Source organism: Gossypium raimondii, chromosome 4 (assembly GCF_025698545.1).
Source record: "Gossypium raimondii isolate GPD5lz chromosome 4, ASM2569854v1, whole genome shotgun sequence".
In the NCBI taxonomy this organism is placed as follows: Eukaryota; Viridiplantae; Streptophyta; class Magnoliopsida; order Malvales; family Malvaceae; genus Gossypium; species Gossypium raimondii.
In genome coordinates this window covers 10,422,949-10,439,064 of record NC_068568.1, presented here as the reverse complement: position 1 = coordinate 10,439,064, position 16,116 = coordinate 10,422,949, and the positions used below count along the sequence as shown (strand labels likewise).

Sequence of the window (16,116 nt, the reverse complement as noted above, 5' to 3'; positions counted from 1 at the left end):
AAGAAAGTAAACACTAGGTAATTTGCTGGGTGAGAGAAACGAGGTAAGAAGGGTGTAAGACCATAACTCGGCTACGGCATCTGATAGATTCTACCATGTAACAAATGCAAAAAGTATGCTAGAACCTCAAGTGAGAGGTATAGGCCAGTGCGTCAAGTATGAGAAACCACGCGGGTGCGAGAAGAGTTAAAAGAAAGTGTAAATGGTGGCAAGCAGATCTGGAGGAATCTGCCAAAGGTGATAAAAGCGGTAAAAGGATATGTGAAAGTCAACAAGGCATGGGTGAAGACCCAACAAGAAATAGAGAAAGATAGGTCACACTAGAACTGGACTCATTATGAAGATGTAAGAGGAGAAGCAGACTCAAGCAAACTTATGAGCGATGGCCTGCTAGGACAGTAAGTCAGTTGTTTATCACATCAGATAGGTGAGGTCCCAAGTTAGTCTTGTGCCTAAGGCGGATTACGAGAAAAGTAATCCAACCACATGTGACCTAGTATAGGGGAAATCGAAATAGTTCGTCAGGATGGCAAGGACCAATATGAGCAAACCCATTTAATGGGACGGTAATAAGTCCTCTAGGACTATGGTATGGAAAGAAGGAGTCCACCAAAGACTGGTTCGACCATGAAAGTCCATCAAGAAAGGTACGACCTAAGGACCCTTGGGCGAAAGACAGAAGAGCGCTACTACCAATGTACAATATGGTAGACGAGTTTACAACCAAATAGATAGAGGACAATGAATACCCTGTGTACGAGGTGTGCAAAAGGAAGGAAAGATGAGAAGTAAAGATAGGACTAACAGATTTGGCGAGGTGTTTGGATTACAATCGAGTGAAGATTCCAACCAGAGGAAGGCCTTATAGAAATTCGAGAAGCTTAAAGGATTGGGTGGAGTCTGCCACTCTGAAAAGGAAAACTTGCCATGAGTTAACAGGGAGTAAATTTATATTTAGTTTATTTTACATTCTTTACCCTTGTGTGATAGGGTTATTAATGGGCAGTAACGGAACTCACTAAGTTCGTTTGAACTTACCAGATTCTGATGTTTGTAGGATTTGCAAGGATGATTGAGGACTTAGATGAGGGACCTAGCTAGACAATGACAAAATCGGGGATCGCAAGCAAAAAACTCATGCACATGGGAAGGGGGTACTATCAAAGGCTTCACCTCAGGATTTTTGTCATGACCAGATAACACCCCTAGGGTTTGGGAAAAAGGGTAGTTATCCTCTGGGAAGAGTTGTAAGAATTTCATTGTAAATAAATAGTCGGATTAGAGAAAAAAATTTAAGAGACTAAGCATTTAATGGCTTAAGGCCTTAGTTGTAAGAATTATTATTTTTAATTTCAAATATTTTATTTTTAGACTATTTTCTAGCAGTTATGTTACAAAATTTAGAATAGGTGAACTAGGTCCATTTGTGACGCTCCATACCCGGAACCGATTGACGAGTCGAGTATGGGTGTTACACTCTTCCTCCTAAATGAGCTTACTAGTCAATTCATTAACGCTCCACTTATCTTTAATAGTGTTATAGTTAATTTGAAATGACTCATAATTTGAAGGTAATGATTTCAATATGAACTGCACTTAAAAAGAGTTATCCCCAAGGTCTTTAGCCTTACTGTAATATTAGCCATCTCGATGATATGTTCTTTTATTCCCATAGACCCATCATACTTCATGGTCATGAGTTGTGCCATTAAGGAACCGACTAATGACTTATCTATAAAGCAAAAACATTCTTCCACAAGCATAAAATTGTTTTGTGCTTTCAATTTGTGGAATTGTGGTCTTAATGTTGTTGGCAATAGTTATTGGCAAAGACATAAAGTTTAATCTATTTTATCATTACCATTGTTTATGGTACTACATCTCTTCATCACTGCTTAAGTCAACAATAGCAACAAGTTTATCTTATAATAATGCTAAGCCAAGATCAAAAACACCTAAATAGAAATTGACTTATTCACTCCATTAAAAAAAGTTCAACTTTATTAAACAAAGTAACAATGAAGCTTGTGAATAAAGAGAAAAGACTAAAAAGAATACATAAAGTACAACAATACATAAATTCTCAAAATATATTTACTTTATGAATTCGGATATATAAACAATCCAAGTATATCCTAGTTCTCATTCGGTAGATACTACAATGTATTATCATAAATAAATTCTAATATATCCTAGTTCTCATTCGGTAGATACTACAATGTATTATCATAAATAAATTCTAACAACATTAACGAAAAAATAAATAATTCTCATCAAATATACACATTATCTTTGGCAATTCAAATATATATCTAAAAAATATTATTTTGCCACCACAATTTTCACTATTCATAGAATAAATAATTCACCTTTGGGAAAATTCTAAAATTCTAATGAGTAGTGAAAGCCAATTCATCCATTTTTCCTTTATAACCATTTCATTAATTACATGGATATTAACAATTTTATATACATGATTTAATTGACATCTACGAATCCTTCCAATTTGGTCACTTTGGTGACTAATAAATTATACACATCACATAGACATCAATTTAAAAAATATTCAACTTTAAGAGATAATTTTTTTGAATAATCTCATTATAGGTTCTGATCATATCTACTTTTTTTGACACAATGCTTAAAACTACCCATAGCCCCTCCTCAACCCATAAATAAGAGGATAATGCACTTTAACGCACTCGAACGCACGTCCTCCTACATTGGTAACAATGCCCATACCAATCAAGCTAAGACTCAATCAGCTAGGAGATAAAAATTTTAAATACTCATTCATGTAAAATACATAAAATGATCATGATTTGACATATCCATAAATATATATACAAAAATATAACTTATTAATTATATATTTTTGAATTAAAATTAGAAAAATAGTAAAACCCTCGATCAAAACCAAAATATGTTGGCATGGTGAATATGCTAACTTCACTCGCAACTTGATGTGCTAACCTTATTATCTTTCATAAAATCATTCATCGCATATTTGATCAAATCGATTATGAATAAAAGATAAAATTAAATCTACAAAGATCCTTCACCGTCAAACTCATCAACATTTATCAACTTTACATGTTAATCATACATAAAACATAAAACCTATTGTGAAATTCATAAAATCTATTTTTATAGGTTACTTGGAACCACGTAAATATTATCATAGAGAAAATTGTAATGGAAAATCATATATTCTTTAAATAAGCTCATGATAGCATATTTCAAATTCAATTATCAGGATACTATGCAAATCAAAACCCTAATATTACATTACATAAACAATGATTTTAGGTTTTTTAGAATAATATGATTTTCACAAGTAAGATTTACTTGATGAGGAATTGGAGTTAGCCATTGGATTTGACAAACAAGAACACTACGATAAATTGATGGCATAATTGCAAAAAAAACCTCAACATTTGGGGGCTTTTGGTTTTGTGCCCTTGACCTTTTTGTTTTTTGATTGACACCCTCAACATTACGATTTTTTAAGAAAGCAGCCCAGTTTCAAACGGTAGGTCAACATAATAGCCCATCTGTCATGCCACATAAACGCACAATGTCATAGATGATGTAACACCCCTAACCCGTATCCGTCGCTAGAACAGGGTTACAGAGCATTACCGGAGTTTACATTTCAAAACTATCAAAAATTTTAAAAAATTTAATTCATATCATCAATCACAGCAAAACCAATCAATAGCATACATATTGTCCCTTATACGAGCCCTCGAGACCCTAAAAAACATTAGAAACAAATCGAGACTAAATCAGAAACATATAGAAATTTCTTGGAAAAGATGAAAATTTACAAACTAAAGGGGTCACACAGCCATGTGGCTAGGCCACATGACTCACATGGCCAAGAGACACGCCCGTGTCTTAGGCCATGTAGGCATTCAAAATAGGGACACACGGTCGTGTCCCAGCTCATGTTCGTGCCCGTGTAACTCACTAACTTGGGTCACACGGCCAACCACACGACTGTGTGCCAAGCTCTGTACCCTTCGAAATAACCTCACATGCCCGTGTGTCAGGCCGTGTAAGACTTGACCAGCAACCCTTTGAAAACTATAGGGGACACACGGCCATGTTACCTGGCCGTGTGTCACACACGGCTAAGACACACGCCCGTGTCTCTGCTCGTGTGGACGAAAATAGGTTATTTTACAAGCCATTTTTCTCACCTTTTTCAACATGTACCTATAATCCCTTTTGCACATATACTTAAGCCCTCAAAAGGCACCAAAACCATGCATAATCAAGCCAAACACATAGTACAATAACATCCAACCAATATGCCCAAAGGCACCTCAAATGACAACATTAAAACATGTATAACCTTGTATTCAATTTGGCCAAAATAATTGATTAACTTCTAACTAAGTTTTCATCATTACACAACATGTAAATCACTTACCAAAACATACCATTTGGTACCAACTGTACCACATAATTATTAGTATCAAAATACGATATGCTTATTATGGTAAAACACCAATTTACAACAAGTTATATGTCATATCTAATATGCACATTCATCTATTTTTCTATCTACCATCATTGAATCATAACAAGTCATATATCAAACATTACAAGGCTACTTATATACACCTTATAATATATATATCATTTTACTAACACAAGGCCAAAATGCAAACTAACCAAATGATCATTTCTACAACCAAAACACATAGGCTAACATTAGCCAAAATACCTATACATGTCATTATAACCTTAACCAAGATATCAAAATCTACCAATATAATTTTTGGATAGTGTGATAAATCTCCAACGAGCTTCCAACCTAATCGAGCTTTCGATAATCTGAAAAGTAAAGAAAAATAACTACGTAAGCAATGACTGCTTCGTAAGATCATATAAACTTTAATCATATCTACCATTTCAAATATGAAATTTATACATTTCAAGAATAATCATATATCGATACCACACGATTCATGAAACCAAATTCAACAACTCATAAATTGAATAATTTCATAGTATCACTTATACCTATCATCCTTAACAAAGTAGGATTTTATAAAAACTTTAAACCTCTTTCAATTTTCTTCCTTTCGTTTGCATGTCATTACTTTCCATTACATTTACTTTCTTTATCTTAAATAACATCATCGGTTTAACTCATCGTTCCATTTCATATTTATAATAAACAAGACACAAGCATATCATCAACCATAGCCACAAGCTAGTGCATTTAAACATAGCTCTTTTAGAGTTAATCACATGATAAACCATTTCATAAGAATTTTCATAATTTAAACCTTACCACTTATTCAAGAGTACAAGTATAATTTCATTTAAGGACTTACCATTTCAATACGACCTATAAGTAAACATAATACCATTTAACCAACAGCTTGGCACTTGCCTAAGCATCAAATAGCAACACATGTTAGCATACTTGAACATATTTCATATAAATTCAACATTGATAACGTTATTTTCTCAGCATGTCACACTTGAGTTCATTACTCGTCTCAACTTACATATTTACGATGTATCAAGATATCAAAGATGTTCATATATGTACATGTCATGATACATATCACTATCTCATCATTTCATCATATACATATATCATCCATTACAATTTATCAATATATCATGTACCATCATTTCCATGTATTTCACATATATACCTGTATTAGTTCGTATCGAACTCATATCATCTCGTAATAGAATTGTGCCTGTTGAACCACTAGAATGATATCGAATACGCGGGAATCTCGCAGACTATGTACCAACACGTGGTCAAAACCACTACCATCTCATATCTCATATCAATGTTCTCCCTCGAGCCATAATTGGGTCTGCTCACATAAGTTGTCAGTCAAGACGTAGCTACACGGTGTTGCTCACACAAGCTGTAAAGTAACCGCAACACATGCCAAAAACTCAGCCACCAGTAGGACTTATAAGACCAACACCCCAAACACGGTAACCTCAAATGATATTTCATTTGTATCCTAAATATTCCTAAAGTTCAAACGGGACCTGACAATCATCGTGCGTCGTTGAATTTTCCTCATTTCATTATAAGCTAAATCGTATAATAACATATATATATATATATATCGATTCATTTCCAATAAAATTTAATATAACAACATTCAATTTAATCAAAAATATACATAGTATAATTCATACGAACTTACCTGGCTAAATTGCAGAAATACCAAAATTCAGGGGTATTTTGGTAATTTTTTATTTTCCTCGATTTTTTATCCGATCTTGATCTAAATTAATAATTTAATTCAATATATTAATATATACAATAAAATAATTCATTTCATAAAATTTAGTCATTTTTGACATTTTACAAAATTGCCCCAAAAGTTTTACTTTTATTCTATTAGTCCATGAGCCCAAAACATGCAAATTAACCATTTTTACCCAAAATTGAGCTTATCCGAATGTTCATGGTATCCAAAACATCCCATTAATACAAAATTTTCACATTAAATCCTTGTTCTTTTATTAATTTAACAAATTAGTCCCTAATCGAAAAATTCATCAAAATCACTTAACAAAATACTTATAAATATAAATCAACCTTCCAAATTCATCATCTAACATCAAAAATCACAATATTCATCAATGGAAACATTCGAAATCTTTAACAGTTTCAAAATTGAAGGTACGAGCTAGTTGGACCTAGTTGCAACGATCTCAAAACATAAAAATTACAAGAAACTAATAGTTTAGGGGCTTACATGCAAGGAATTTGACTAGCTAAAATTTTCCATCATCCATGGCTTCTTTCTTGCTGAAATTTTCAGTTGAGGAAGAAAAATAAAGATGAAAGCTTTATGTTTTCTTTATTTATTCATTTAATACCTAAATATCATTTTACCCTTACCTAACTTTAAAAATTACACTAATGCCAAGCCATGCACATCCACTATCACCTTTAATGGTATATTTATCATATAAGGACTTCCACTTTAAATTTCTATAGCTATTTAATACCTTTAGCTTATAGAACACAGCTTTTACACTTTAGCGATTTAGTCCTTTTTGCTTAATTAACTATCGAAACGATAAAATTTTCCAACAAAACTTTAATATCACCTTAATTATACTCCGTAAATATTTTTATAAATATTTACAGCTCAGTTTATAAAAAATGAGATCGCGATACCTCAATTTCTAAAACCACTTGACCTTAGGGTCATACCACTTGAACTTAATAAATCACTAATAAAACAAAAATCACAATATCAAAAACCTTTTTAAAATCAAAATTAACTCGTAAATATTATATATAATATTTGCAAACTTACTTGTCAGATTTGGTAGCCCTGAAACCACTGTTTCCAACATCACTGAAAATGGGTTGTTACAAATGATGTCATTTATTTAACAAAATTTTTTCTCTCATTTTCTCTCTTGCCAAACACCACTTTTTTTCTTCAAAACACATAGTTGCTGCCATTTTTTCTCTCATTTTCTCTCTTGCCAAACACCATTTTTCTTCTTCAAAACATATGAAATTTAAAATAACCTAAACATGGTCAGTAGAAACTTTAGGATTACAAACGAAGCCTCGAATAACAATTTCTATTAGGCTTCCAAAATGACAGAAATTGTATTTATAAGCATATATACAGTATTAAAAGGGACATTGCCCCTTTTCCACTTGAAACAAAATTTAGCTTTGACTACGATGTTGACAACCTAGACACCACAGCTGGCTATGCTAACCAGCGGAAAATTATTAAGGGAATTATTAATGTTGATATTGGTTGGCTGTGAATCCAAGTAAAAAATAGTATATGGGGGGAAGTGGAAGTCTCGTGGATGGTGTTCGTCGCTGGTTTCAACCTTGCCATTTGATTCCTTCTTCTTCGAATCAACAAAATAATAACATTATCATCGATCATCATGATACTTCTTCGTCATCTTCTACTACTCTAACCCTCACTCTAAAACAACCACAAGAATCAACGGCTGATATTGTCGTTCAGGATTTTTATTTTTCTTCCTTAAGGCTTGTTAAAATTCCTAAGAGTCATTACTTTTCTATTTCTTCCATGGATTCTCACAAAAAGGTAATTTTACTTGTTTTTTTCAGATCTCATCTGCTTTCTTTGCAATTGTTATTTTTAAATGATTCAAAATTTTGAACTGCGATCGTTGTTTTTTTAATGTAAAACTGAAAAATTAAGGAGACATTTTTCATTTAAGGAGCTAAACCGTGGATTTGCGTGGTTTATACCTATTGTTCAACAGCTTCGAAAGAGTGACCTGGATCCGGATCCACAAACTCAGCATCGTCGGTGAAGCAAATGGAATTTGGGTTTGGGTTTTTTGTTGAAACCGGGTTGCATTCATCTCCAGTTACTCCAACCATATGTTTTGAATAAGAAAAATGGTGTTTGGCAAGAGAGAAAATGAGAGAAAAAAAATGGCAGCAACCATGTGTTTTGAAGAAAAAAAGTGGTGTTTGGCAAAAGAGAAAATGAGAGAAAAAATTTTGTTAAATAGATGGCGTCATCCATGACGTCGTGCGCTTATGTGGCATGCCACATGGGCTATTATGTTAACCTACAATTTGATTAATGGTCAATATGAGTTGACCGTTAAAACTGAATTGATTTCTTAAAAAATCATAATGTTGAGGGTGTCAATCCAAAAATAAAAAGATCAAGGGCACAAAACCAAAAGCCCTCAAACGTTGAGGGGTTTTTTTTACAATTATGCCTAAATTGATTTTTCCCTCTTAACATTTTTCCTTAACGTTACACAAGCCCTAAGTGATAGAGATTATAAATTTTCTATTAATTTTTAATTGTGTTTATTGTGTAATCCTAATAGGTAGAAGGAGGATCAATTTCTCATGATCAATCTTTAATCCGATATCCTATCAAACAATTGAATGTACGAGTAAAATTTAACTTTTATTAAAGTAAAACATTTAATCCCTTTAAATTAAAAAGCATTATTTTAGACTTAATTAATTCACAAAATTTGAATGAAAATCTTACATAACAAGACAAAAAAATTGATGATCAATTATGACATGGAGGCGAACGTGGCACCTAAGGTTGGAATTTTCGATATATTAGTTTATTCTTTTTTTATTTACATATATTTCATTATTTTCAAAATATTGAAAAATGTTTTATTTTTCTCAGAGATTATTTAGTCATACTCGTGACTAAGCTCTGGCCACAGTAGAATTTTTAATTATTTTATTTATTCTATTTGTGCTTAGTTATTTATTTACGAATTGATTTAATTTCTAAATATTATAAATTAAATTTATGATATCAACTCAATTAAATATTTATATAGGTGTTATGACATTAATATTCATTTTAAATATCATATAGTCACATATTTAAATTGATATATTTATATAAACAAATTGCTCACTCATAATTTCAAAAGTAAATTGTGGGAAAAGAAATTAATGCTCTTTCTATATATTGTTACCATAGAGTTTTCTTTTATAGGAGCATATTAAATTATATTCAGGGTATTCGAAGCATATTAGGGAACACAGATAGATGGAAAGGAAACAGAATCTAAATTACCCATACTTTCTCTATCTGTTTATTTCACCCAACAAGGCTTTATACGTTATTTTTAATTAGCAGTGCCAACAAATTTTACCTTAGGATGTCGCCTCTTCATTTCATGATTCAAGCAAGAGTTTTATATGTCAAAACTGAATACGTCACAGAGAAAACTGAAACAAAGGGTTTTATATTTTAAAAAAACATATCTTTAAAATATATTTTATATATATCTAAGAGGCTCCAGATCACTTTGCCTTATATCTTCTAATAATTGTCTCCGATCCTCTCAAAATGAGGAACCCTGTTTTGTTGCTTGTCGGCGTTTTAACTCTTGTGGTGGCTACAACAGCTTCAGCAGCAGTAGTGGAACACACATTCAATGTAATAATCTCAAACACCCTTTGGAACCTGTTTCAGGTGGATGTATATAGAAAATGTTACTGATCAGTCAGATGTTTATTTGATGCTGCAGGTTCAAAACTTGACAGTTACTCGACTATGCAATCGCCAGCTGATTGTTGCAGTAAACGGTAGCTTCCCTGGTCCGAGAATCCGAGTTCGAGAGGGTGACACACTTATTGTTCATGTCTATAACAAGTCACCCTACAACTTGACTGTTCACTGGTTAGTCCAAATCGGTTCTTGATTTGTTAGTTCAAAAGAAGCTTTCATTTTATTTTTTTTTATAACAATAGGAGACGAATAATATCCATAATAAATTTAATTGAATCTTAATTCGATTGACATGAACATTATTGTCAAGAGAATGTGAGTTCGTGTGTGCTGAAATGCATTATTTTTTTATTTATAAGTTTTGAGAGGTTTTGAGTAATTTTCAATATTATCTAAAAATATATATTTAAAATTTCACTCCACTACTTTTTCTCATGTGTATTTTTTCAATAATTATGTATAGTTTTATTACTTTTCAATTATTAATTTTTATATTTCTTTGCAGTATGTCGTACGACTAGTTTATACAATTAATATATATATTGTAGTATTCTTTTTTCCTTAATTTAAAGGAATAATTGTCGTATTCTTAAACTATATTTTTAAAAATCAATTGCTTTTAGTTATTATTTATACTAGTTAAACATTTTATTAATTTATAGTTACCTTTAATCGGTCATCAACTCAATTATAAAATTATAGAATATTTTCTTAATTATAATTAATATTATTATGATGATTTTTTTCCTTTTCATATTTTTATATAATTTTTAATTAAAATAATTACATATTCAAGGATCGAACACATGGTAAATAGTATTAAAATACAAATTCATTACCACTCCACCTATATTCAATATAAAATATTTTCTTTCCCCACATCGTGGGTGTGATAAAAGCTAGTATTTATAATGTTGTTGATTGAGTTTGTATCACCAATTAACTTGACATAAACTCAAAATAGATGTACTTATGTGTTTAAATTTAATATTTTAATATGACTTATTTACGTGTATAAATTTCGTGTATTCACAATTTAATATATTCTTTTCATTTGACATATTGTATGTGTTATTAATTAGTTTCAAACCATTTGTTTCATTATTTATCATATGTTATTTTAAACACACTCTCGTATTCTAAATATGTAGTTTCCACACACATACACGTGGTAAAATTTCAATTTTCTTTAAATAGTTCATATTTGATATAATGACTTTATAAGTGAAATTAAAAAACTTTGTGGAGTGCGCTAAATAATTTGTTCAACTTTAATATGATATGTGTAAAGATTCTGATCTAACAACTGGTGATTGTTTGAATAGGCATGGAGTGTTTCAAAAACTGAGCTGCTGGGCGGATGGACCCAACATGATAACTCAGTGTCCCATGCTCCCTGGGAATAAATATACATACAAGTTCAAAATCAGCGGTCAAGAAGGAACCCTGTGGTGGCATGCTCATGTCTCGTGGCTACGAGCCACCGTCCATGGCGCACTCATTATTCGTCCGAAATCAGGCCACAAGTATCCCTTCCCTAAGCCCCACAGAGAAGTCACTATCATATTAGGTACAGCATTAGTTAACGACCTATCTTAAACACTCATTATTAATTTAATGATTGAAAAATTTATTGACCATCCACAAAGATGACAATGAAAGCTTTTATGTTTTTCAGGCGAGTGGTGGAATGCTAACGTCATGGATGTTGAGGACGAGGCCGTGACCAGTGGAGGTTTACCAAATATTTCTGATGCTTTCACTATAAATGGATGGCCCGGAGATCTCTATCCATGCTCTCAAAACCGTAATTAATTATCCATAATCATTAACATATTCCATTAAAGAATAATATTTGAAACACCGCAGGTTTACATGTTGTGAATTGATTTTTAATCAGACATGTACAAGCTTAAGGTTGAGCCAGGAAAGACTTATCTCTTACGCATAGTCAACACTGCACTCAACGGACAGCTTTTCTACAAGATAGCGAATCACAACCTGACGGTTGTCGCCGTCGACGCTGCCTATACGAAACCTTATGTCACCAACATCATCATGATAGCCCCAGGTCAGACCGTCGACGCATTGCTAGTCGCCGATCAAGACATTGGGTCGTATTACATGGCCGCTAGTCCGTATTCTACCTCAGTTGGTATACCGTATGATAATACTACCACAAGGGGCGTCGTGGTGTATGATGGTGCCCCACCCATAGCAACGCCGTTAATGCCAACCCTCCCCGCTTTCAATGACACCGCTACGGCTTACAAGTTCTCTAGTAGTTTAAACGGTTTGAAGGATGGACCTCATTGGGCACAGGTTCCAAAAAACGTGGACTACAAAATGTTTGTGACTGTTGGATTGGGGTTCACTCCTTGCGAAGCAAACAGGACATGCCTGGGTCCAAAGGGAACCAAACTCTCAGCGAGCATGAACAACCAATCCTTCGTGCCACCCAAGAGAATGTCATTGCTGCAAGCCTTCTATTCGAACGTGGATGGCATCTACACCACGGATTTCCCTGCCAAGCCCCCCATTGAATTTGACTATACCAATGCTACTATCAACAACTACAACCCAGCGTTTCTCTTTGCTCCAAAAGTTACTAAGGTGACGAAGCTAAAGTTCAACTCAACAGTGGAGATGATGCTTCAGAACACTGCTATTATTGGAGTGGAGAATCATCCCATGCACCTCCATGGCTCAAACTTCCACGTATTGGCTCAAGGGTTTGGGAACTATAACCCTTCCAAGCATAGGGAGATGTTCAACCTTGTCGACCCACAAATTCGTAACACCATTGGCGTTCCAGCTGGAGGATGGGCAGTCATTAGATTCACAGCCGATAATCCAGGTTAGCTTTCCATTATCATTGCTATTCATTCGTAAGTTTGTATACTGAAAATACTTTCAATATAAATGTAGGTGTATGGATAATGCATTGCCACTTGGACTCGCACTTGACCTATGGCCTCGGCACTGTTTTCATGGTTGAGAATGGACCAACTCCCGAAACAACTTTGCCTTTACCTCCGGTAGATCTACCAAATTGCTAGAAGTTCAAATTTTGCACAAAACCATGGCTGAAGTTTCTTAATATTTATTTGGATTTGATTTCATATATGGTCCCTTTAATTTATGAAAACAGATCTAAAATCCAATAATGATATCCAATTATACAAACCGTTGTTTACTCGTATTCTATTTTTCAGGATATTATTTTTAATTATAAAAATATTCCCTTTGTTTTTCTTCCGTTTGGTCTTTCTTGACGCCCTTTTTGTCTTGTTTTTTCGTCCTTATATTAATTCTGATTGGATGGATGTGGTAATAAGGTAAGGGCTTCCCAAGATTGACCATTCTAAAATTCAAATTCAATGTTTGGTAGAAAAGTCTATTTCCACTCCATCCAACCTCCAGTCCATAAAATTTTATTTCCTTTTAACATTAATTTTTGTTTCTAATGCTTATCTAGAGTTTAATCCTTTCAACATTCTCCAAGCATTTTAAAGCCAACCCATCTCCTTTGCCTACCACCATCAAGTCCTCTATGATCTTTTTCTTTTTTTCTTTTACATTTTGATATCTGTTCTCTACCTTACGCCATAAGCTTCCCAATTCTATCTTTAATAAAAACTAAAATATCAAAAAAAACAATATATAATATCAGCCTTATACAATAGAGAAATAATAAAAAAGAAATCTTAAACAATAAAGAAAACCCCAAAATACAACAATTGAAATGAAATCTTAAACAATAAAAAAGCAAGAACTCTAGAAGAACAAAGTAGTTAGATTTTTCAATTTTCCCTCATAAATGTATCGTTTTGGGTTCGAAGGCCATAATCAATAACATCTAGCCACCTGTGCAATGTCTAATGCCCCTCATCATGGCCACTTTTCCTAGAAAACTTCGCATTTATGATAGTTATTCTAGAAAAAATCTAACGCCTCTTCAACTTCTTCAGTGGGTCAAACCATCATCCAATTTTGGATCATGCCTTACGAGAGGCCACTTAATAACCTCTTGTTCAACCCGAGGGGCCTGTTGTTATACCCCTTCATTGTTTGGACACTTATTAGCACCGAACATGTCGTTGACCTATGCGTTGACTCCTTCTCAAACAATGCCTCAACAGGCCACTCGTCCTCAAAACCTCTAAGAAAGACCACCCACTCAATCTAAATGGAGGCATCCACCTATATTTAAGTGTGAACACTCTTCTAGTGTAAATGCGCTTCTAAGACACTAATGAGTATATTTAGGCATAATAACCTCGTACTAATAGACACATATAATATACGCCCATCATTATCCTTTACACGTTACATTTAGTGAGGCTAACTGTGTATCCTGCCATGCCATACTAACGGACAAAAGGACCTCTCCTATAAAGACCCTAAAGAAAGATAAAGAAGGGATCGATATTTTAGCATCCTAAGGTAACTCTGATCAATTATCTTCTTGATCAGTTTGTCCTCTTGTCCTTGTTTTGGCTCTCAGCCTCTTTAGGTGAACAAACTTCCATTGCACCACTTTGATCTCCTTCTTGTCTTCCTCCCTTGGTGTACTCGATTTCAACAAACATATTAGAATTTTTTTAAATTTTTTATTTTCATAATTTCATATATATATATATGAATTTTATGAGGGTTTAGATTTTTTTTCATTTTTATAATTTTATAGGTTTCTAAAATTTTAGAGAAAAAAAAAACTTTATTTTTTATAATTTAGATTTTTTATAACATTTTGACAATTTTTTAGAATTTTCTTTTGAAATTTATGCTTTTAATTTTGAACTGCTCTTATGACATTTTGGACGCATATCTCGTTTGAATTGGTTGTATATTTTCATGTTTTTTTAATGAAAAATACACTAAAATAACTAATGATGAAATGAAAGAATAAATACTAAACTAATTTTAGAAATTCTTCAAATACCAAACTAATAATTTTTTTGCATAATAAAAATTGTGGCCTTAATGTTTACATTTAATCTCCTTTTAAAAGAATCGAATTTGATTATCAACCTTTTAAAAAAAAGTCAAATTCGACCATTAATCTTTTAAAAAGAGTTGAATTGTTGTTGTTTTAACGAAAACATTGACTAATATGTTAAATTTTTAAACATGATGACCCATATGGCAATTCACATATACTTCATGTCAATTTTTGAATTATTATGAATTTTTATATATATTGAATTTTGAATTATTTTATTATATTTTATTATATTTTTATAATTATTAAACAACTTGTTGATGTGGCATACAAACAAATTGTGTTATGTCAACATGAAGCACACGTGAACTGTCACACAGTTTACCATGTTAACATTGTTAAAAAATCAATATTTTAATCAACAATATGTTAGAAAAACAATTTGACTATTTTTTGAAAATTTAAAAGCTAAATTTAGTTTAAAAAAATCAAAAACTAAATTAACAAAAATAAAAACGTTGAAAGATAAACTTATCATTATATTTTTTTATTGTACAGTTTAGTTACATATTGGTTGGGCTTTAAAGCATCCATGACTAATAATACCAAATTGAGAATCTATCTACTGTACAATTCAGTTCACATTTTGATTGGGCTTTTAAACCTAATGGCTTTAACCCAACAAGATTTTGGAGTGAATTTCATGTCTGTAAGACGTATTATTTTTCTACTGTATGTATTTGTGTTCAGATATATCATTTTGGATTTACTATTTTTTAAATATAATTTATATATGTATATAAAAATATTTTTAATATTGAATAAATTTCAAATACAAAATATTCATCAATTATATAAAATATTCTTTCAATAAACTTCATAAATATAATTTATCATTAAACAAACTCAAAATAAACAAATAAAAAATCCCATAATTAAACAATAATATCATTTTATACTATACATATAACAATCCACCGTCTAACAAAACCAAACTAAAAAAAATTTAATTTTAAATTTTAAATAACTAATACAATCGATACCAACTAAATTTAGACCGAAACAAAACTTAATAGAATAAAACATTCCGACCCACACAAGAAGTACCGATACAAATTCACTACCTTAGTGGAATTCCATGGTTCCAGAAAC

The 16,116-nt window shown here is 32.3% G+C and overlaps 2 protein-coding genes and 1 long non-coding RNA gene across 3 annotated transcripts; 2 read left to right on the top strand and 1 right to left on the bottom strand.

Annotated features, from left to right (window-relative positions):
* Window positions 1-4,474: 4,474 nt before the first annotated feature.
* On the bottom strand, window positions 4,475-6,820 carry LOC128040572 (uncharacterized). The gene is made up of 3 exons (XR_008195300.1): window positions 6,756-6,820; window positions 5,682-5,906; window positions 4,475-4,845 (listed from the first exon to the last, which is right to left on the bottom strand). It is a non-coding gene; the product is annotated as an uncharacterized LOC128040572 (long non-coding RNA).
* Window positions 6,821-7,699: 879 nt separating this feature from the next.
* LOC105781048 (mitogen-activated protein kinase 8-like) lies at window positions 7,700-8,635 on the top strand. Its single transcript, XM_012605623.2, has 2 exons — window positions 7,700-8,093; window positions 8,275-8,635. The coding sequence occupies exons 1-2, from the start codon at window positions 7,818-7,820 to the stop codon at window positions 8,323-8,325; spliced, it is 327 nt and encodes a 108-aa protein (XP_012461077.1). The 5' UTR covers window positions 7,700-7,817; the 3' UTR covers window positions 8,326-8,635.
* Window positions 8,636-9,683: 1,048 nt separating this feature from the next.
* On the top strand, window positions 9,684-13,188 carry LOC105781047 (laccase-7). The gene is made up of 6 exons (XM_012605622.2): window positions 9,684-9,947; window positions 10,039-10,190; window positions 11,345-11,589; window positions 11,698-11,826; window positions 11,920-12,876; window positions 12,948-13,188. Exons 1-6 carry the CDS (start codon window positions 9,858-9,860, stop codon window positions 13,076-13,078), a joined length of 1,704 nt encoding a protein of 567 aa, XP_012461076.1. The 5' UTR covers window positions 9,684-9,857; the 3' UTR covers window positions 13,079-13,188.
* Window positions 13,189-16,116: the final 2,928 nt, after the last annotated feature.